Source organism: Equus asinus, chromosome 13 (genome assembly GCF_041296235.1).
Source record: "Equus asinus isolate D_3611 breed Donkey chromosome 13, EquAss-T2T_v2, whole genome shotgun sequence".
Lineage (NCBI taxonomy): Eukaryota > Metazoa > Chordata > Mammalia > Perissodactyla > Equidae > Equus > Equus asinus.
Genome location: NC_091802.1, coordinates 51,422,565 through 51,445,042, shown reverse-complemented (window position 1 = coordinate 51,445,042; position 22,478 = coordinate 51,422,565). Strand labels below are relative to the sequence as shown.

Below are 22,478 nucleotides of genomic sequence, written 5' to 3'. Positions count from 1 at the left end.
ATGATAAAGTTGAACCATCCTAAGTTGGGGCTGTCTGTATTAGCAGAGTTTTGCATTTTTGCCCAAGCTGTACGGTGCTGGCTTGCCTGAGTCTCCATGGATTCCAGGTCACTAGGCTTAGTCAAAGTCCCATTAAAATATTGAATGTAATTCTGCGTGAGGGAAGGAAGAAGATAAAGGGCAGCCTGACAGCACGCCTAGTCAATCCTCTTATCAAGGTCACACAGCTATCAGTGTCTCAGAGGGATTTCCAGGCCAAAAGTAATTCTTTTGTGTTTGTTTTACAATAATAGCGGCATTTCCTCAACTCCCCAGTTTCCACAGAGACCAACTCCATCAAATGTCGTGTACAAGTACAAGTAGGACCCACCTTGTCCTCACTTTTTCCTGACCAGCCTTTTTCTCCTGGATAATGCCCTCTAGATAGATCGCTCACTATGTCAGTCGGAAATCATAATTTATTTTCACTCATGCAGAAGAAGTCTGGAGACATGCAATTAAGACTTGCACTCTTTCCTACTTTTCTAGTTTTCCTTGGAAGGGGTGTCCTTGATTCTCATTCTCACAAGATGGCTGTAGGAACTTCAACTACCAAGTTTAAGGTCTGGGTAAGGAGAAGAATGAAGACAGGGAGTAAAAGGATATATGACAGCTAAGGCAGCCCCAAGAGAAGAACTTTCTTTTTTTTTCCTTGCTTTCCTTCTGGTTTTTTTTTTTTTTTTTTTTGAGGAAGATTAGCCCTGAGCTAACATCTGCTGCCAATCCTCCTCTTTTTGCTGAGGAAGACTGGCCCTGAGCTAACATCCATGCCCATCTTCCTCTACTTTATATGTGGGACGCCCACCACAGCATGGCTTGCCAAGTGGTGCCATGTCTGCATCTGGGATCTGAGCTGGCAAACCCTGGGCCGCCTAAGCGGAACATGAGCACTTAACCGCTGTGGAACTGGGCTGGTCCCAGAAGAGCTTTCTTAAAGCTCACATCCAGAGAGTTCTGCTGCCATCTCATAGGCCAGAACCACGCCACTTAAGCGCCCCCCCTCTGCCTAGCTGGTAGGGAGACTGAGAAGCATCTCCGTAATTTTCTTTTTCTCTTTTAACCTGGGCAAATTGTTGTCCCAAATGGGAATTCTTTAGTCAGGAAGAAGCAAAGAATGAGATATTTGATGACATGGTAATTAAAAATCTCTACCTTGCTGTTTTGTTGTGGGAAGAAAGTGTATCTGTATAACACACCCATTAGCACTTGATGAACTGGTGGTCCATGAAAACAGCATTCCCTTCTCTCTCCCTCACTCCTCAAGGGCCCGGTTCACAGGCTTTTTCACACCATAGAGCAGTGCCTTGATGCCTCAATCTGTTTTCCATCTAATTAAGTCCACTGAATAATTCCATCTTTAGGGAGAAAATAGATGCCACAAGAAACAATATTTAACCTACTTCTCATCAGTGACAGAACATTTGAAACTAGAAATGTCATTTTGCACAGAGCCTTCTTGCAATGCTCACAGAAGCACTTAGCTGTTAATTCAGATATAGCTGTTCTACAAGCTGTTAAAAACCCATAAAAATGGTTTGTAATTCTGCCTATGTTCTAATTCTATGAGGCGGCAATCTTATTTTTGGTGCACCGTACCTACAGCTGACCATATCTGCAAATAGAATTTATGCTACCTGGAATATAGGCATATGCACACACTTTTTGCACTATTTTAAGATCTTTATTATCAAGTAACTCATTGGCGTGTCAAGGTATGTTATAAATCTAAACAGAAAATTATAAATATTACATGGGAATGTCAATTTTACATTCTATTCTGGGCAAGAGAATTTGATGATGGAATCACATGGTACAACAGAATGTACTTACTGGGCATTGATGTCTCTATTCTGAACTGACAAAGCAAGATCACGGACAGGCAGAGTCCAGGAAGTAAAGCAAAGTGCAATGAGACTAGGTGGATGTGAAACAAGCTAACAAAAGGAAAAAATAAAGACATTTTTGTTTATTGTGGTGGTAGTTGTTTCTACGTAGTGGATTGTTGGACTCTAATTTAGCTGAGTAATTGCTGCTACAAAATCCAAATCTATAGGGCAGGTGCAATTTAAAAAATGAGTTCTGCTTTCGTGAAGCAAGACAGAAAAAAAATATGCACTATTTAGATCTCCGATAGTAAGCTTCAGGACAGTTTTACAACTTGTGACCTGAACAAATCTCTTGTCCATAAAATAATGAGAATAAAAGATTTGTACATGTGCATTTAAAAAGGAACTTTACTTCTCATAGGCAAAAGAAAGGAAGGAAAGGAGGAAGGAAGGAAGAAGGAAAAAGAAGAAAAAACTTTATATTCCTCCATATTTTACTTTTATCGGTAATTGTGGACTATGTGATTCAATTTGCTTGTGTGCTTTAACGTAAATGAAAAGGGAGAAAGGGAGAGAGATTTTCCAGAAAAAACAAAAACTATATGTGCACATATATATATTTAAATAAAGTAAACAAATAAAAAGCTGTGGCATATACATATTGCCAGCTTAGCAATAATGTAAAACAAAACAAAACAGATAATTCTGAATGTAGCTAATAACTCTTCAATTTATAATAATTAAAGTGACTGACTCTTCACTCATAAGTGATTGGATTTGCAGTTCAAATAATCATGATTAACATCTTTTAACATGGAAATAGAGTATACAAATTTATCTCATATCCTAAAATTTAAGCAATTCTCTGGCGCTCAGCATATCCACTTAATATTGTGCATTTAAATCACCTTAATTAGATTTCACAAAATCTTCAGTTTAAATGATTGTTCCAAGTTCAATGGATGAGTTTCTTAAAATCCACAATTCAAGTCATTTATGTCTTATAAAATGACCAAGACAGGAATCATACACAACTGCTTCTGGGCGCAAATAAATACCTTTCCCCTTGCCCACCTCCCTTCCAAATAAAGGTCCCAGCCCAAGCTTCAGTCATTCAGACACATGCACAGGTTTTTTCCTAAATAGCTGAGAATGTTTATACTTCCACCTATTCCCTCACCCCATCTCTATGATCCTGTTCCTTCCTGTTGTCCTTGGAGAAGGTGGGAGGTGGGCATAGGAAGCCCCCTTGTCAGAGAACCTAGAAAGGTTCTAGTCGCCTTATTTCTGCTCTTGCATATAAAGCCATTTGTTGGAGTCAACCAGGGCATTTAAGAGAGAAATACTGCTCTGAATAATAGTGTCAACTTTTCTTCTGCCTAAAGGGTTAGAGGAAAAATAGTTTCTAGCACTCATTGATCATTATCCAGGCAAGTGGCAGTGGAAGAACTGTCTGAATTGGGGGCATTGCCTATTTCTTACAGCCACTACCTCTGCCTGCTGATACCAAGACACTATGAGCGACAAACATCGAACCAGCTTAAATATCTCAACATTACCATCTACTGAATGCATATCTTGCATATCTCAGTTAGATGACATGACACTTTTATAGGAAATCACTCATTATACCATCAATTTTGACACACTTAAAAATTTGTTATTCATGCTGGCTGCCTATCTTCCTATTTTTATTTATTCCAATACCCTACCTTTGATCCCCATTACTGAATATTACACCTCCAATTGAAGATACAAGTATATGGGACAATAAAAGAGATGAAATTTAAAATCAATTAGGTTCTTAATAGCTTTTGTAATACAAAATCTGCTAGCCAAAAAAAAAGTTCAAATGATTGGAAACTATGTAATTTTTAGATTATCTTTTATCTATTTTAACCTGCTCTTACCCCCCCATCACTATCAAACATACTATATAACATTCTTGAGAAACCCTGATTATAACTACTTGCCTTAAGGTGATTGGCTAGAGAGTTTAACGATTGAGTGGAAGCCCTTGTAATTATAATTTAGGACTACATTTGGGATTCTACAGAGATTCTATTTAAAGTCAGGAGAGCTTTCTGATAAGGTGCTTCTTTACACTCATCTGTGGCAGAGGTGGTGGTCTCCTCTGGGTTTTCACAGCTGCTGACAATGGCAACTGCACTAAATGACCTTCTTCTGACCTTGGTATCTGATGTGCTGGAGCTTCGGACTGGTGGGGCTTTCTCCATGTTGTGGAGCTGCTGGTCTTTCCAGTCCAATTGTTTGGCACTGCAAAAGGGAGCATAGACTTCAACACTTCCCTCAAACTGCAAACAGTTCACTTTGTAATACTTTCTCTTAACTTCCAAGACATCATTAAACCTATGCCCCCAGAGAATTTCTCGGGGAACATAGGAACTTCTGGATTGGTGGGATGTCCCAGTGGAATCACCAGTATAGATAAATGTCACCAAAATCTCAAAGTTATCTTTGGCCACTGCTTTTCGGTCAAGGGCATACAGAGGGCTCTCTTGGTCAATTTCATGGACAATAGTTACTGGTGTGACAAGGATGATCTGGTCATTGACTAACTTTAGGTCTTTAAATGCCATTGTCATCCGCCCTTCGCTGTCTTCTGTGTAACGGAGAAGTTGGGCTCTAACTGTGCCTTCTACCACATGGTTTGGTCGGAAATCACCAATGCGCCACATGAGGCAAAGCTTCCCATCTCTCATGCCAATGAGTGCAAAATAGCTGAACCGAATGGTTTGTGCTCTCTTTCGAGCGGTTGCCATTTTGGCCAAGGCAGCTCCAATAATGAAGGTATTTATGATGCTGCTTAAAATGGACTGAAGAATCACCATGAGCACTGCCACAGAGCATTCTTCAGTGACACAGCGGTAACCATAACCTATGGTAGTTTGGGTCTCAAGGGAGAATAAAAACGCGCCTGTAAAAGAATGGACGTTGTCAACACAGGGTGTAATGTCCGGATCATTTAACAGATCTCCATGATGAAAGGCTATTAACCAAAAGATAGAGCCAAATATCAACCAGGAGAGAATATAAGATAAAGAAAATATCACAAACATATGGCGCCACTTGGTGTCTACAAGAGTGGTGAAAATGTCGACCACATAGCTTCCCCATTCTCCAAAAATGTGCTTGAAGTACACATTGCAACTGCCATCTTTGTGGAGCAGGCGTCTTCTTGCTCTTCTCTTCTCAGCTATAACATGCTCTGGGGGGTAGCCTGGGTATTTGGGGTCCACATTTACAATCGGATAGCTGCTGCCGTAATAGCTCATTCTTTCCTGTACCCTTGGGGCATCCAGCTGAGTTTCGTAGTAGTAATAGTTCTAGGTGTGTTGGTGTTTGTTGGTTTAGGTTTTCAGTTAAGACCTGAAAAAAAAAAAAAAAGAAAATTAAACACACTTTAGCTTTAGCTTTTAATTTCCAACTTTATAGCAATTTGCGAAACTTGAAGCAATTTTATGCCATCTGAAATAGCTAAGACTTCGTTTGAACGATAGACATTCAGTATTGATTACTCTAAATTATTTCAGTTTAGAATTCCACTCAGTCATTATAGGAACAAAATATGCAATTAGAGAAAATGACATTTTTATATCTGCATAAGGCTTGAGTAAACACTATGATTATCCCAGATGAAGCCTCAGCACCTTTTCTGACCTGAGATAAAAAAATTTTGTCTTATTTTTGTAGACTCTTCGGGCATGAGGGCATTTAGAGAACAAAATAATCTACCATATAAAAAGACAAAGTATAATTCAGATATTCGTCCAGCAGTCTTAGAAGCTTTCTGTTTAAGTCAGATGGTTTTCCTTAGAAGAAGGCAATTAACAGTTTCGAGCTTCATGTTAAAATGTAACTTACATTCTGGTTGCCGTAATAGGTAGTCCTCACCTTCCGCCGTCCTCTCTCTTCCACAGGAGATTGTTCTTCCTTGTGTGTTTCCCAGGCTAGCACAGAACTGACAGGGACGCTATTTCAGATTCAACTCCTTTATTTTAGCTCCACCTTTAGTCTCGAGAGAAAAAAAAAATCTTTCTTAAACCCAGAGGAGTTAAAACCACTCCCAGGTAAGCTTTCAATAAGGTATAAAATTGCTTCTGCCTTTGTCTCAAAACATCCATCTTTTCTTTTCTTTTCTTTTTTTTGATACTGTTCACTCTTCTCCATCTCTGTTAATGGAAGCTGAAAATTTGCCAACGTTGCTAATCTTGTTTCCCTCTTAAAGGGAGCATAATACAATTGGACCTTTCTCTCTAGTTCTTCAGTGTATTCCTGATGCTTTCACAGCCATCCCTAGGCAAAATCATTTTTTTCCTTCCAAATTCAGTGTTTAAAAGATCAAAGCAGAACATACAGTTCTTATCACTTTCAGCATCTGTGGTATAGGCCAATGGATTTCCCAGCTCAAGTCTGAAAGGAAATTTTAAAAATGCATTGCTAAATAGCCTTTAGTTACTTCTACGCGAAAAAAGAAGTCACTGCAGCCCAGTTTTAATGGTTTAGCAAGTGTTAAGATATGTTTTCCATGTAGTCTACCTGTGCTAGTGGGGAAAGAGTGTGTAAGGGGGAAGGGAGACCTGAGACTAGAGGATCCTGACACTCTGCGGCGTAGAAAATGCAGTAGGGTAAATACTCCTGACACTGAGACTCCCCTTGAAACCAACGAGGGAAATTAATCACTAAATACTTATCCAGCACCTTCCCTGCTGCAAAAGGACAGAAAGAGTTAATTTCCCTCCAGTCAAAAGGAATCATTTTTCTTCTTCTCCAGGGATCCGGCCTACTTTACAATAAACACTTTGTTTGGTGGACCACTGTGAGGATGAACTCTGCTTAACCGCCAAAAGATCCTGTAAGGCTTGTTTGAGCTTCTCTCTATCCATCCACCCATCCCCAGCCACTTCACCTACCCGTCCTTCAGATCTGCTTTGAGTAGTTACATCCTGTCCTTTGTCAGTACTTCAACCGTGTTTTGGGTGGACAATTGTATAATTTCAGGATATGACCATGGCTGACAAAATGCTTACTGGAATGTTGAAGGTAAAGTATTTTCATAAATTTTGTCCACAACATATATCTTTCATTGTAGGTTCCTGTCTGGTGTGTCATCAAAGACACTTTACAAACAGGAGAAGCCGCTCAAGAGTTCTCAGTCTCCATTCTCTCACCTGAGCCTTCGAGCCATGAGAATGGAACCACTTATGGCCAACAGCCCACATGATTTCAAATTAAAAAGCAGATTTGGAGATGGGATTATTTTCTTGTTAAATGCTTCCAACCCAGTTCCTTAAAGGGAACAGTACACATCGTGGGAGTCTGAGAATAAGAAAGCACAGTTCATAAATCAAGAGCTACTGTGTGACTCTGCTCTTTTCTGCTGCCAAAAGAAGAAAGAAAGGTTTCTATTTGAAATGGCATTTGGTTGGCACATTTTGAACTCCAGTGGTGCCAACAACTGTTATAAACAAGACATTTTTAAAACACCTTCAACAGTACGCTAATTGGGGAATGGATTTTCAATTAATACAAGCTACAAGTGAGCAAATTTGAGGATGTGGAAAATTTATCTGTGAATAGTGTAACAATTTCAGGGATACAAGTTACAGCTGTGAGAATTTTTGCCCCAAACCCACCATGTCCTCTGCTACGGTTCATTATTGTGATCATTCATTTCAACTTATTTAAAGAAAAGCTTTCAGATTCTGTTTAGGTCCATATACTTTGTTTATTCTTTAATTCTCCGACCAACAAAATGATGCAATTTTCTAAAAGACGTTTGTCTTTAAGTTAAATGATAGATTATGACCAAACTAATTTTATTGTCTTATCCATTTCTGAGCCAAGAAGTTTATGGAAGCCCTTTAATCAAAATAGCTAGACAAAATAGTTATTAATCTCTTGTTTCTTATATTGTGTTAATTTGAGCACTTTGCCAATTGTTTGCCATTAAATAATAGAGGATAAAACTTGTTGATTGATTGGATAGTCTATATTTAACATTCGTATTTCTCAGGATTAAGACCCAGCTTTACAAATGCCTTAATGCTTTTCTAATCATCTTGTCACCGTCTATTCCATCATGAAAAAGAATTCGCCGTGTTCCTACTTCTGTTTTTCTTTTTGCCTGCTGACCTCCTAGCTCTCTAGAAACTTATGGTGGCTACTTCCTTGGTTGCAAAATTCCTTTTCTTTACTAAAAATGGAAATTTGATCACTGTAATTACAAAATTGTGGAGTATAAAGTTCAAAAGTAAATACTAAATCAGGTAAGGTCCCCCTCCTGCCCCACTTTCAAAGTCTTTTGCCGGGTGATTCATGACAAAGGCAGGAAAAGACCTGCACTTTCTTTGCCATGATAGGGAGCTCTTTTATAGATGTGGCTACAGTAAGGAGCAATGCACGGTGAGGAGGTGGATGGTTTCCTGAGAATGCCATCGAAGTTTATTACAATTTGCAAAAACGCTTAGGAAAACACCACGAGACTCCCTGATTTACTTCATCCCACAGAGACAACTGAGAAAGAGAAAATTGCTCAGCAGACCCAATACTGACAGTGACTCCTCTTAAACCTTGCTCACTGCATGAAGTTCAGACATAAAAAAGTGTTTCTTAATCAACTTTAACTAGTGAGATCTGTTTTCAGTCCTCAGTTTTCTAGATCTTTGCATGAATTCGGGGAGAAAGCTTTACCGACTTAGTAGTTGTCATTTTCAACAAAACAAATGAGCATCCTGCATATCTGTTGCCATTTCTTGATTTGCTCAAGTGCCTCAGTCAGACTCGCAAATTTTGAAACAATTCCTCTGCCATTTTACCGTATCCTCTCAAATTCAGCTATTTACCAAGCAGATTACTCTTGTAGATAGTTCTTCAAATTTAAGCTGTTCCTTAGCATGTTGAGGGTACAACACAATGGTTGTGACTTTACAATCCTGTATCACTTTGATAATAAAATTCAATCTTGTCTCTAGCACCTCCTTAATATAGATAAATTAATAGTAATAGTAATTGTCTTTGTATAATTTGAGCTGCACCATGAAAAATGGTCAAAATATCTTTGGTAAAATTCTCTTATTAATGCTCTTGGCCGTTGAGATTAACAAGAACCTTCTTTAACATGCAAATTGCTTACATGAAGTCGTCAGTGATCAAGTTACTTTCCTGGCAACTATTAGATGAGAAAAATTTTAGTGGAAACATGAGAGTTGATGGGATAGAGAGTAGAAAAGATGGCCTCAATTCTGCTTGCAGGTCATTGCCTGTAAAGATTGGCTTGGGTGGAGGTCTGTGGTGTAGGAAGAGGGAAGGGGAGGGGCGGCAGGAAGGTCAGGGAGACAAAGTGTCTTCAGATGGCACTTGTTGGGGGCCTCTGCTTTCTGAGGAGGAAAGAAAGAGTGGTGTCAATGAATTAGGACAGAACCCAAACAAGGTAGGCTATTTTGCTCAAAACCTGTCCCACAACTTCTTGCCCTGGAATTATGCCTGAGCCTTATCTTGCCTGGAATCCTCATGAGACATTTAGACACACTTAAGCAGAGCTCTTCATTCAGCCATTGAACAACTGCTTCGCAGTGCCTGCCGGATATTGTCTGTTCTTCTCCAAACACTCCCTGTCTCCTAATGTCAAACAGTTCCGCCTTTGTTGACAAATCCACAGCATTCTCACGTTTCCTTCTCAGCTGCTGTCATTTCCAGAGCAGGCCTTGCATTGACCTACAGCTTTTGTTCCTTCTCTCTTCGATTCTGCCTCCCAACCCTACCCTCCAACCCTGGTCCAACTTCTCAGAGACCATGGGTTTTACCTCTTTCCTGATTTAACCTTACAGTTTCTCCTTCTGAATCAATTTAAGAAAGTTTTGTGCCAGTTTATGATAGGAAAGAGGTTATAATATGTTATGAGCAAATGACTAAACTGAAAGTTGGTGCTGGGAAGGAGAAGCAGAAATCCAGCATTATAACATTGCTAGTAACTTCATCTGGAAATCCTCTTTCTCGCCCACTTTTTCTTTGAGTAATATCTACAACCTCATCATAAATTCTGCCTCACCCAAAATGATGCTGTATTTTATATAGAAGCAAAAGAAGTGTGAAGTATGAGATCATGTTTCTCCATTTTCTAGATGTCCAGATAGTACCAAAATAATATGAATTATAATACCAAATTTTCTGGCTTAAAAATCAAATTACCTAATAAAAAATAGTCTGAAATAATTTTTTTTTTTTTTTTGGTATTATAGAGAAAGCATGCACTGGGAGGCAGACTCCAGTTCCAGCTCTGTCCTCAACACCCTGATTGGCTTGTAAAAGTAACATTTCTCTGAACCTCAGTGTCTTCTTCTGTGATATGGGGATGATACCTATGTCACCAAATTGCTGTGATGTTGGAATGAGATGATGAATAGGAATCCATCTCTCACTGTGCTGGGCTCACAGTATTTATTCAATAATCACTGCTTAAATCTGAATCCCATGAGGACTCAGTTTCCCCATCTGTAAAATATAGAAACATCTGCTTTAACCTTCTCAAAGAAATGAATAAATTATCTTAATGAGACAGAAAATAATGGTGTAGACCAAGGTTTCAGTTTATATACTCATCAACAAGGTGTCTCTGAAGAGGTGACGTTAAAAAAGAGACTTGCATGACAGCAGGGCAGACAATATGTGGTTCCCAATAGATATTTCTATTTAAGTTCAGGGATGTCACCACTGTTTCCTACCACTAAGCCATCTTGGCCACTTCTCTGTCCTTCTACTATTTCTCCCAAACCCCAGGAACCAGGTCATTTTCCATTCTTTTTCACAACTGTTACCAAATGGGAGATGCCTTATTTCTCGTTCTCAACACACACACACACGTACACACATTCATATATACACACATACACATACTCCAACTCTGTTTAAGAATTGTATTGCTATTTACTCTGAGCAACCAACCTAAACGAAACAAGACTGACAAGCTTGGCAAATTTAACAGGTTCAAGAAATTCACAAGGTGATTATCATGGTTATTCTTTGTCTTAAATGGTATGTGCATGTTTTACTAATATGGTTCTAAAGGCTTCTCTTGTTCTTATCTTGAATATCAGTCTACCCATCCCTGTCTTGGTTGGATGCCAGCCCAAGTTGCCTAGAGTTTACCTTGAGCTGCATCTGCGTTGCTGAAGAAGTTGAATATAATGAGATTTTACGTCTTACGATCACAGTTCAATTTCTCCTTGATGTGTAAGGAAAGTATTTCCCCAGTGGCCTCTAAAATTCTCCAATGGATAATTTGTTACTAATAATTTCCATTCTTATTTTGTTTTTTATTCAGTTTTTAAATTGAGCTCCTACTGTGTGCCAGACCCACCTATTTTTAAGAGTGAGTGAACAGAGTCCCACCATTGTGGAATTTGCATTTGAGAGCTGGGCATCAATAAACATGAAAACAATAAACTGAGGTCACCGCCGATGCTGGTAAGTACCAAGGAGAAAGTAAAATGAATTATGAATTGGAGAACAACTGTCGGAGCAAGGAGGGAGGGTGTCGCTTAACAGGGGTAATCAGAGAAAGTTTGGTCCAGGACCCCACATTCAAACTGATAGCATGCTCTGCACCTCTCCTGGCTCTCGCCTTAGGTAAAAATGTTCTCAGCTCAGACCTGCTCTCTGTCCTATTTTGTTTGTTTGTGGCACAGTCACTGTCTAGTTGTTAAGACTCTCACTATTTACAGGTGTAGTATGGCTGCTGCTTCTTTTGTTCTAAGCGAATTTGAAGGCCTGGTTCTCACAAGAACCTATCATTACAGGAACGTATCTGCATTTTATCACTGAATTCAGGTTTTCCTGATCAGATAAAAACCTGGTTTTACCTGATTTACATAACAGCCTTCTAACTCATCTGCCACTTTCATCCAGAGTGATTGTTCTAACTTGAAATGTAAATATCCCTTCTCCTGCTACCATGGGGCACAGTCCAAGCTCCATAATACAGACCTATGGTAGCGCAGTTCAAGGGTAGGTATGTTTAGATCAAAGACTTGGATTCTAATTATGGTTCCACCACACCTTAGCTGTATGATATCAGCATCTTACAAATATCTTTAAGTTTCCTTGTATTTATTTAAAACAGGGCCAATAGTTGACTTATCTCAAAATGTTTTTGTAAGGATTAAATGATGTAATCTAAAAGAGCACAATGCCTAGCACCTTGGAAACTGTCCTTATCTATAGTCGTCCTTTAACCTTTCATTTGAATTAATTTCCCTCCCCTCCTTCTTGAAATAGCCTATAATACTAGGTCCTTATCTAGTCTAGGAGAGATGGATGTCTGAGCTGCAATCTGAAAGACAAATACAAGTTAACTAAATTAGAAGAAAGAGAAAAAGAGTTTCCCAAGTAGAAGTACAGCATTTACAAAGGCTCTGAGACTCAAAGACACATAGGGCATGCTTTCCATAGAACTAAATTCAAAGCAAAGGGTGAGAGTGAGGGGCGGGGGGGTGGGGAATTGAAGCTGGAAAGAGAGATAGGGACAGAGAGTATCAGTGGCCAAGGAGGGAGAATCAAAGATTTGGGTCTTTTCCCAAGAACAGTGAAAGTGATTGGAGTATATTAACCAAGGGCACAGCGTGATACATTTTCCATGTTAAAAAGATCACTCTGGCTGTCCAGTGAAAAACTGGTTGGAGAAATTTAAAGGCAGATGTGGGCAGGTAAACCAGGAAGGTGAGAGATGGTCAGGTGAGAGATGATGGTGGCTGGGATTAGGATGATGCAAGAGGAGGTGACAAAAGCCACCTCTCACTTGGGTGTTTCATCACCCTGCCCCTGGAGAAGGGTCACATGACTTTGGAGTGGCTATTTAGAACAGCAAGAACAAGACTTTGAATCTTAAGGAAGTGACAAGGTGCTGAATCCCTTTATTCCAGGCAAAGACCAGGAGTCCAGAGGCCAGTGTTGTGATGGTGCATTTAAGCCTCCCCGGAGAAGGGCCCAAGTTGCAGCTCCTGAGAAGGCCGTCCCTGAGATAAGATTTCCATTTTGCCTTGCCTCTTGCTTCTGCTTGAAACAGGTTCTCTCTCTTCATACCTCCTTTGATGCTATAAGCTACCTGATATCTTTTCAATAATATTTTCTTTTGCTTGCGCTAACCAAAGATAGTTTTTATTGCTTGAAGCAGGGAAAATTCAGTTTAATTTACATTTTAAAAATATCTCCTATATGCGAGACTATGGTCTAATCACTCTCCTTCATTCCCATCACGTAAACTAGCAGCAAGTCCTATCGGTTCACCTTCACAGCAGATCTGAAATCTAGCCACTTTCTCCTAGTAGTCAAAACCACCATGTCTTAGGTCTTTATGGACCACAATAGCTTCCTAAGAGATCTCTTTCTGTCTTTGCGGTGCTTTAATCTACTCTTTTGAAAAATGAAATCAAAACATATCACTCCCCTCTTTCAAACCCTCCAGTGTCTTCCCATGGCAATTAGAGTAATTTGCATAATCTGTATTGTATACAGATTGTACACGTCTGTCTGCCCATCTCTGGAAGTTTTCTCCTACGAATCTGCTTCTCACTGTGCACTCTCTATCATCACTGAGTCTCCCTTTCTCAGTAACACTGGGGTCAGAAAACTATCGTCTAAGTGCCAAGTCTGGCTAACTGGTTGTTTTTGTAAATAAAGTTTAGTTGGAATACATTCAGACCATTGTTTATATATTGTCTATGGCTACTTAACTGTCAGGCTACTGCTGCAGACTTGAGTAGTTGCAACAGAGACCATGTGGTCCACGAAGCCAAAAATATTTACTATCTGGCTCATTATGGAAAAAGTTTGCTAAGCTCCGCTCTAACACAGAAGGATGTTCCTGCCCAGGGCCTTTCCACTTCCTTTTCTGCCTGTGTGGCTTCTTATCATCACTGAAGTCTCATCCTTTTTTTTTTTCTTTAAAGATTGGCACCTGAGCTAACATCTGTTGCCAATCTTTTTTTTTCTTCTTCTTCTTCTTCTTCTTCCCCCCAAAGCACCCCAGTACAAAGTTATATATTCTGGTTGTAGGTCCTTCTGTTTGTGCTATGTGGGGTGCCGCCTCAGCGTGGCCTGATGAGCGGTACTAGGTCCCTGCCCAGAATCCAAACCGGTGAAACCCTGAGCCACCAAAGCAGAGCCCACAACTTAGCCACTCGGCCACGGGGCCAGTCCCTGAAGTCTCATCTTTAATGTTACCTTTTCAGAGAGGACTCATTTGTTGAGTATGTAAACTAAAATCCTCCCCACACCATTATTTTCTGTCTCATTAACATGATTTACTCATTTCAAAACACCACTACTGATTGATTTATTTGTTTATTGGCTGGATTGTCCCATGAAATAGATTATAAGCTCCATGAGAAAAAGGTCTCCTTGTCTTATTTACCACTGTGTCTCCAGCAGGTAGAGCAATATGTGTCACGTAGGCATTCACTAATTATACTTTGAAGGAACGAATTAGTAAATAATGGAACAATATAATATCCTCAAGGAGATTTCGGTCCTAATAAGAGAATCAGCATTCCTAGAACTCTAAAAACATCAGAGTTGACAGTCTTCCAAAGGTCAGCTCTCAATTCCTTCCATTTACTTTGCCTCTCCCTTGTCCTAGCTGCCAGTTTATACATAGTTACAAAAAACAGTCATATTATTTACTTTTGCTTAGCAGCTTCCCTAGAACTGTGGATTTCAGTATAATAACTGCATGTAACTATGTTGCAGAACTCTCTGGAAGTCTAGAGTTGAAAAAAATTGTGCCTGGCATGAAAAAGTGTTTAATAAGATTTGTTAAACCAATGATTGAATTATTAGAGATATGGTGCTCCGAGCACAAATGCACCTTATTATACTGTCATTGTAAAGAAATATTCAAATAGAATATATACATATTTAATTTGAACTATTCCTGGAGGTTAGTTGGCTATATGTGACAATAGTCTATGAATTTGGTGCAGCCTCTGTTCCATTAATTCCACTTGTAGCAATTTATCCTAAAGAAATTATCATGAAGGAGCACAGACACATAATTTGTATCACTTTTGTAGTAGCAAATTTTGTCTATGGCCTAGCCATCTAATAAATGTGGGATTGTTTCACAGGGAATGATATAATTGATGTGGATCAAGGCTGCCCCAGGTAGAGAGGCCCAAGGTATCCTGGCCTACATGACCTGATGGATTTTATGGTGTGGATTAGGGCTGCCCCAGGGAGAGAAGCCCAGGGCATCCTGGCCTACATGCCGATCTATATGACCCAATACATATCTAAAGTTATATGACCACACAATAACCAGACCCCACCTGCACTAATACCATTTAATGACTTTTTACATCATCTTTCCTTTGTCTTGTAAAGAAATAACTCACATACCTATGCCTTATAAATTTAGCTCTAACCCTCAACACATTGCAGCTCTTCACTGCCCATGGGTCCTGTCCCCATGCCGGCAGTTCTAACTGCCCATGGGTCCTGTCCCAATGTTGCAGCTCTTCACTGCCCATGGGTCCTGTCCCCATGCCTGCACCTCTTTACTGTCCATGGGTCCTGTCCCCATGCTACTCCATGCTATTCTCTGAATAAAAGAGCACTACTGCCAGACCTTGAGAGTCCAAGAAATCTTTCTTTCGACTTCTTGACTCACCGAGCCTGCATCACAATCATGTTATTACTCATTACTTTTGATGTAGCCATTAAAAGCAATGGAATAGAAGAATGACAGGAAATATGTAAAACATAGTGTTTGGTAGAAAAAATAAAGTAGGACTATAAAACAGCTTGTATAATATAATTTTTTCAAGTTTAAATACATTTAAACATGCAGAAAAGACAAAATGATATGCAATAAAATGTTAATTGTGGCCCTCTCTGTTTGGTATGATTACTTTTTCTCCTCCTTTTTCTTCTGTTTGCTTATTTATACTTTCTAAAATCTTACAATGAACATGCATTACTTTTGAAAAAAAGCAAAACAGGTATTTTCAGCTGGTACTTCGAAGTGTACCAATTTTGAGGCTCCATAAAGGGAAAGCAAACCAATGGCAATCTAAAAGCATTTATTAGAGCCTTTAAAAGGCAACTATAAATAGCCCAGAAAGGCAGACAGTCTTACAGACGTTTAAAGTCAGACATTGATGCTGTAATTTTTGCTGGAACAATTCACAGAAACAAATATAGTGACATTTAATTCATCTAAGTAAAACCAGATCTCATTTAAAACAAGGAAGGGGTGGGGAGAGGGAGTTGGGTCAGATTTGGCCACTGGATACCAACTGGAGAAATCATGAAAGCAGTTGGTAACAAATCAGAGATACATAAAGCAGAATTAAAATCAAACAGTCATCAAATGCAATTCTTCCCTCCCAGCACCCCCTTTTCTCCCTTCCCCATTCCAAAACATATTAAACTGCTAATACCTTCATTTCTTGCCTTGGTATACCAAAGTCTGTTTTAAGAATCTTTCTTTCTTTTATCTTAATATCTTCAATAACTTTGGAAAGAAATGCTAAAAATTGTGCTATTTTGCAACGTTACTACTTTAAGCTTTGTGTTAATAGACTTTTAAGATCCAAGGAAATGGTCCTTTGAAATGGATAAATTTGAGGAGGGCCGTTAGATATTTATGACGTAGATTTTGCTAAACAGCTGGCCCTAGCCAGTTCTGAATAATTCACATTCATGAACTCTGAAACCTCATTCAGATAGCCCTATAGGCAGTATAGCAGGGCAGTGTTTTTCAAAGTGTTGTCCACTAACAAGCTGCTTCCGAAATCCTAGGGGAACATGATACACCTGCAGATCCTTGGGTTCCACCCCAATCCTTCTGATTTCCTTGCCCCCTGGTTGATTTGTATACATCCTCAAGATGGAGATCTACTACCTTAAAGTTTCAAGAATTGAGACGCTGGGTTCTGAAAGACTGAGATTGGGTTCAGATCACCAGTAAGACAAACCGTGCACTGCTGCATAATTTACTGGACCTCTTTGAGTTTCTGTTTGCCCATCTGAAAAAGGCTGGTTGTAGGATTGCTGGGAGGATTAAACGAAGCTGTGTTCCCAAACCTCCTTTCACAGTACCTGGTAATTAATAAGTGTTTAATCGCAATGCTTGTAGCTCTGACTATAGCACATTCAAGCATAGATCCAAATGAGGAGAGAGAGAGGTTGAGAGTTATCTGCCATTTTTTTCCACCAAGAATTATTAGATTGACAATTTCCCAGACTCGCTTGAAAGTTCCCTTCTAGCAGCTAATTGCCTTGACATAACCTTCATAGAGACATGACAGAGCTGCCCAGAAGAACCACAAATATCACTAAGAATAGAAATCATTTTGTACTAGTCACCCACTTTGCTTTCTAAATGTCAGGTTACCTACTACTGTCCTTTAATATCTCCCATATAGTTTGTTTTGGGAGCTGCTTTGATTAAACCTAACCATTCATCCCCAAACAAATGTAATATAGGGAAAGCATATGTGCCCTGGCTTTTGACCTTTTATGGTATTCAAAAGAAAAGCAAGTCCTATCTCTCTGTTGCTATTTTCCCATTTTGTGAAAACTGCCTGTAAATTGTCCTCTCTGGCAATTTACAGAGAGTCTATTTATTAGTCTATTCAATCTGCTGGGATTCATTGAACTCACAGATGTGATTTGCTAGTAGACCAGGAGCTCCCTGGATAGCGTCTACAACTTCTTTGACCTTTAAATGATTGAGTTTCTGTTTTAAGCTGTCAAAATGAAAACCCAGGATATCTCTATTGGGGAGGAAAATAAAGCAACTGTTATTGGCTGTTATCTCAATTCCTATTTTCCCTTGTGGATACAGATAAATTGTGAAGTCTTTAAAATACAAGACAAAAGATCTCACTAGGAAGATTCAGATAGAGAGCCTATTGAGACAATACCTTAAGCAGCGTATTGCCTATTATGCAAGATTAGCTTTCTATTAGCCTGCACCTTTTCAAGAACACTTGGCAAAAAGACATTGCCACTTACTACAGATAATAGAAGATTTAGGTACCTGACAGAAGTTAGCGCATTTGATAGACTCTTGAACTTCCATGTGTTTCCTTTTCTGCACTTTCTCCACCAGTTATACTTCTATTTCCACTAGAGTGTAGTAGAAGAATGAATTGTCCTACCTCAGTTGGAAGGTGTGATTTCATCATTTATGAATGGCTAGACAATCAGAAGTGACCCAAGTTAGTAAAAGAGAATTGACACTGTCCCCAGCATGTCTTAGGCTGGAATATTCACTGTGGTGGACACCGGGGAGTTCAGTGTAGGGCAGATGGGAGCACTTTTCCCTTAAACCTCATGGTAAGATATTTAAACCTTCATTGTAATTGACTATATCATTTAGCCAAACATACCAATGCCTGTAATGAGTTGGAAAAGATCACGGAAACAGCCTCTGTGTATTCTTCAATTCAATCAACATTTAGCTATAGCCAAGGCATTGTGAGGACTATTACTGACGATTATGGGGACTATTACTGCCTTTGAGCTGTTTAATCTTGCCAAGTATATCACAGACATTCTGTGAAGACAGCTCACTGAAAGCGAAGGCTTCTATGATAGAATAATATCAAACGTGGGCATGATGTTGTAGACCCAAAAGAAAGATGGTCAGGTTTGAGACCTTTATCAGGACTTAAGGTGCAAAGGTGCTTCCCCAGGATTCTGCTTTTGTGGTTAATTCTTGATTTTCTAGGCTACTGAAGGAAGATGGTGACACAGATAAGCCACAGAAGGGAAGTAAAGAAAAATCAATTTGCATTTGGCTTGGAATAAATCACACACTTTGGAAAGAATGCCCCATTTCTACATATTGCAGACTATTAAAATGATTTTCTGTTCCCTGAATTCAAGCTATCAGACAGGCAGGATGTAATCAAGAGGAATATTCTGGGTAGTTGAGCAAAAGGCAATTTAGGAATTTTTATTTTTATTCCTTGGGCTAATTCATCCAGCAGATAATCTGCCGATGGAAATTTGAGTGGTACTTGGCTTGAACAAATAGATTTCCCACATCCAAATCGAAATTCATTCTTAGTCAAGAATGTACACAGTGTAGCAATATGGAGAAAGATTTCCAATATGGTTTTAAAATTCAACAATTTTTAGCCACTGATTTTATTAAAAATTACTTGTAACAATTATAACTCTAGCCTGCATGGCCTCTCTTTATTTGAGGGTGATTGGAGGAAGGGTTGGGGAGGAATGTTTTCTCTGGTGATAAAATTACTTTTTGCTTCAACTTAATCAAAATGCCACTTTGCACCCATGTAGAGCAGATAACATTTATGAAAAATTCATTCAACTGATGAGCCTTGGCAATACTGCAGAAGTTTAAAATCTTAATGGAAAGAATATGCTATGAACTAAAATAGCTTTTGCCATTCATAGTGTTTAGGACCAGAGGGAGAAATAATGGCTTTTTAACTGAGAAACGTAAACATCATCGGTATTTGAATTGCCAAATCTCATGTAACTTTCCTGTAGGAAGATAGATTGGATGCCCTCATTGAAAGAAATTAGAAACCAATCCTCAAAGACAGATTTTCAACAATTTGTGAATATGCCCATGCCAGCTTTCATATCCACAAACATTTAAGAGAGGAGACATAATAGGCTGAGGGAATATTTGCCCTGTTAGTCATTCGTTTTTGGCTAAATGGAACTAAAATCTTGTGAAAACCAAAGAAAGATAAGACCCTGCCCCTCATCCCCAGCACCACCAACCCAGAGTTTCCACATGATTCTTGGGTTCTTGATGCCTCTATGCCTAGGAACCACAATATCTATGCCTGTGCCATCAAGCAAAGCTGGTCTCCACTTTCTCTCCCCAGCAGGGCCATTTATGACCTCTGCCATTGTCATCTGAATCAAAGAACACTATCTGTATGGAAGCAACATAGTGGGATTTGTGACCTTGCCCATCTGTGGGCATATTTCCCAGTGCCTTTCCCCAAGGAGATTTTACTATCAGTTCAATAGAACAACAGTAATCAAAATCTCAGCTACCTAAACAGTGATGGCCAGGAAGTCGAAAAGTGCCATCAAGGAGTTCAGTGTTGTGCAACCTTGAAGGTCCAGCTCATAGGCAATTTGTGATGCTAATTACGATTTCTCTATTTGATCCCAGCTTCTACTTTTAGCTACATCTGCCCCTAGTCCAGCTAGATTTCTTCTTTCACAGCCTCAGTGCTGTGTCACTCTCCTCTAATCCCAAAAACAATCTTGAAACGCAGGTTTTATTTTATCTTTTATCTTTTGCAAATTCATAAACTAAGGCTTAGAGAAATGAAGTCTTGTCACAGAGCTGCAAACTGAAAGAGCTAGGATTGCAACCCAGGTCTCTAACTAGATTATAAAAGGTGCATAAAGGTTAATGTCATGCTCTTGGATGTGTATATCTTTTGTACGTAAGGCTAGAACCAGGTTTTCTAGAATTAAAGAAATTGTACACTATTCCTGTAACTCCAAACAACAGTGTTGCAGGGAATGTTTCAGCATCTGTGGTTATTTTCAAGCTTTCTTAAGATATATCCACTCACTCTGCTGATAAGATCAGCCCTTGATGTGCATATGGATATACATAAGCACAAGGGACTGTTAACCAGCAAAACCCACCTGATCGAACCATTAAGAATCTAAAGAAGTGTCAGTAAGGAAAGGGGCCAAAGGAAGCCCAGACATGGGTTGGGGGCGGGGATACTATCAATGAGAACTAATTGGGTGATGCCTTTTCTCTCTGAGAAAAATGGTTTTAATTGTGAGATTATGCTGCCAATGGGTGGGCTGGAGGGAAGGCTTGTTGCCTTTGGACGCCCTTTGGAATTAAGCCAAAGCGTTTGAACACAAAGGGAAAAACAATCGAGTGTGGATGATGTCACAAAGCATCCTGAGGAAAGCAGCAAGGATAAAGCTTCCTACTGCTTGGATCCAAAGTACACAGACTTATTTTGGCATTAATTCCTTCTGCAGCCAGAAGCTTGACTCTTCTGAAGGGATTAGTCTTAATCAAAAAGACTCAGTGTTGAAGAGGAGGGTGTGTGGGTGCGTGCGTGTGTGCAAGTCTGATTCCTGCTCTGTGAGCTGGAGAATCAACATTCCCATCTCTCCTCCACACATGCTCTCTGTTGTGTGTGAATTCATTGTAACTAGGCAAAGCCCATTTTCACTGGGGTAGACAGAAAATTGGCTTGCTCTCCCCATGGACACTCTCAAACTGTGACCAGAAATCTGCCTTCTCTTATGATAATGGAGATTCCGGTCGCTCTTCTGGCTGGGAGAGACTCCCCTTCAAGGGCTAGCCAATTCTTAGAGATAGCAAAGGAGCCAGCTTGCAGCATGCTTTTGATATATAAACGAACTAACCCAGAGCCATACCTCCTCTATCTGGCCCCTACAACCAAGGAGGCAGTATTCTTCTGCCTTACGCATCCCAGAGCCAGGTACCAAGCAACTAGGGACCACCCATATAGCCCAAAGCCCACCAAAATTAGTCAAACTAGGCCATCCTAAGCTGTACATCTTGCTTTTCCCATGCAAACTCCAATAGATGACATGGCCTAGGACTTGCCCTTCCTCCTGTTTTCCGCCTCTTTTCCACCGTGGTGTCTTTCCCATGTGGCCCTGTATGGTGTGCTGTGCCTTCTGTCTCGAGGATCTGTGAGTATAATAAACTTTGTTTTTTCCTGAGCCTTGACTCTGGCAAGGCCACACTTGACTGACCATCTCATAAAAGAATACAAAAAAACATAAGTTTCGGATGGGAAAAAAATATATTTCCATCTTCATTTTAAAAGAAACTGCACAAGGGTAAAGAATGTATTATTGTTACAGATTAGAATTTTCTAGGTGGGAAGTAGTGCATTCCACTCTGGAGAGGTATCTTACAACGTTGTAGACAGAGGACAGCCAGTATTACGAGACTTGGGAGATTGTTGCTAAGGCTGACCTAGCAGCTGGTTGTGGAATAGAGACTCACAACTTCTTGCTCTCTAACATTTGGGCCTGGGGAGCTGAGAGGCTCACCCCAATGGCTGGGAACACTGATTTGGCAAGAATATAGTAATGCCTTTCTAAGTGTCAAATCTGATATATGTGGATTAATAGGCAGTATAATGGCCAGATTCCTAAGGTCAAAGACCAAGAATTTGGGATTACTTACTGGAGTGGGGCATTTTCCGTGCTCAGAGGCAGGTTCAGCTACGTTGTGGAAGGGCAGAAGTTCAGTTGAGCTGCTAGAAGACAGTATAGGGAGAAAAGAGTGACAGGGATTTAGTTAATCAGCTTACTGGTCACCTCATAAGAAGACAAGGGACAAGAAAGAAGGGAAACATAGAGCTGGGGAATTTAAGAGAAGTGAGAGCAGGCAGCATACAGATATTCAAGTAGCAAACATTCCACATCAAAGGGGTATGGCCAGAAGTAATTGGGCCCGAGATATGGTGCTGGGGTTCAGGATCTGGGCTCCAGACTAAGACAAGCATCAGATATAATCCTCAGTCTGACAAGAAACACTTATTAAGTGCCAGGCATTTTACATCCACGAATTTACTGAGA

General features: G+C 39.8%; 2 protein-coding genes across 17 annotated transcripts in view; one reads left to right on the top strand and one right to left on the bottom strand.

The window, feature by feature from the left end:
* Positions 1-22,478, top strand: part of LOC123275930 (uncharacterized) — a 51,253-nt gene that overhangs the window by 25,825 nt on the left and 2,950 nt on the right. The window contains exons 4-6 of the mRNA XM_070483522.1: positions 6,661-6,741; positions 11,209-11,351; positions 12,806-12,948. The gene's annotated coding sequence lies outside the window, so the exon portion shown is untranslated. The remainder of the gene's footprint in view (positions 1-6,660; positions 6,742-11,208; positions 11,352-12,805; positions 12,949-22,478) is intronic.
* The window catches only part of KCNJ16 (potassium inwardly rectifying channel subfamily J member 16), a 48,650-nt gene continuing 27,870 nt past the window's right edge, over positions 1,699-22,478 (bottom strand). For 3 of the 16 annotated variants that reach the window (XM_014839671.3, XM_070483512.1, XM_014839672.3), the window contains exons 2-3: positions 5,751-5,901; positions 1,699-5,255 (exon numbers count right to left, since the gene is read on the bottom strand). In XM_014839671.3, the coding sequence (XP_014695157.1) occupies positions 3,902-5,161 (1,260 nt within the window). In that variant the 5' untranslated portion in view covers positions 5,162-5,255; positions 5,751-5,901 and the 3' untranslated portion in view covers positions 1,699-3,901. Of the gene's footprint in view, positions 5,256-5,750; positions 5,902-22,083; positions 22,157-22,478 lie in introns of all 16 variants that reach the window. The other 13 variants (XM_044744224.2, XM_070483515.1, XM_070483513.1 and 10 more) reach the window with 7 other exon arrangements.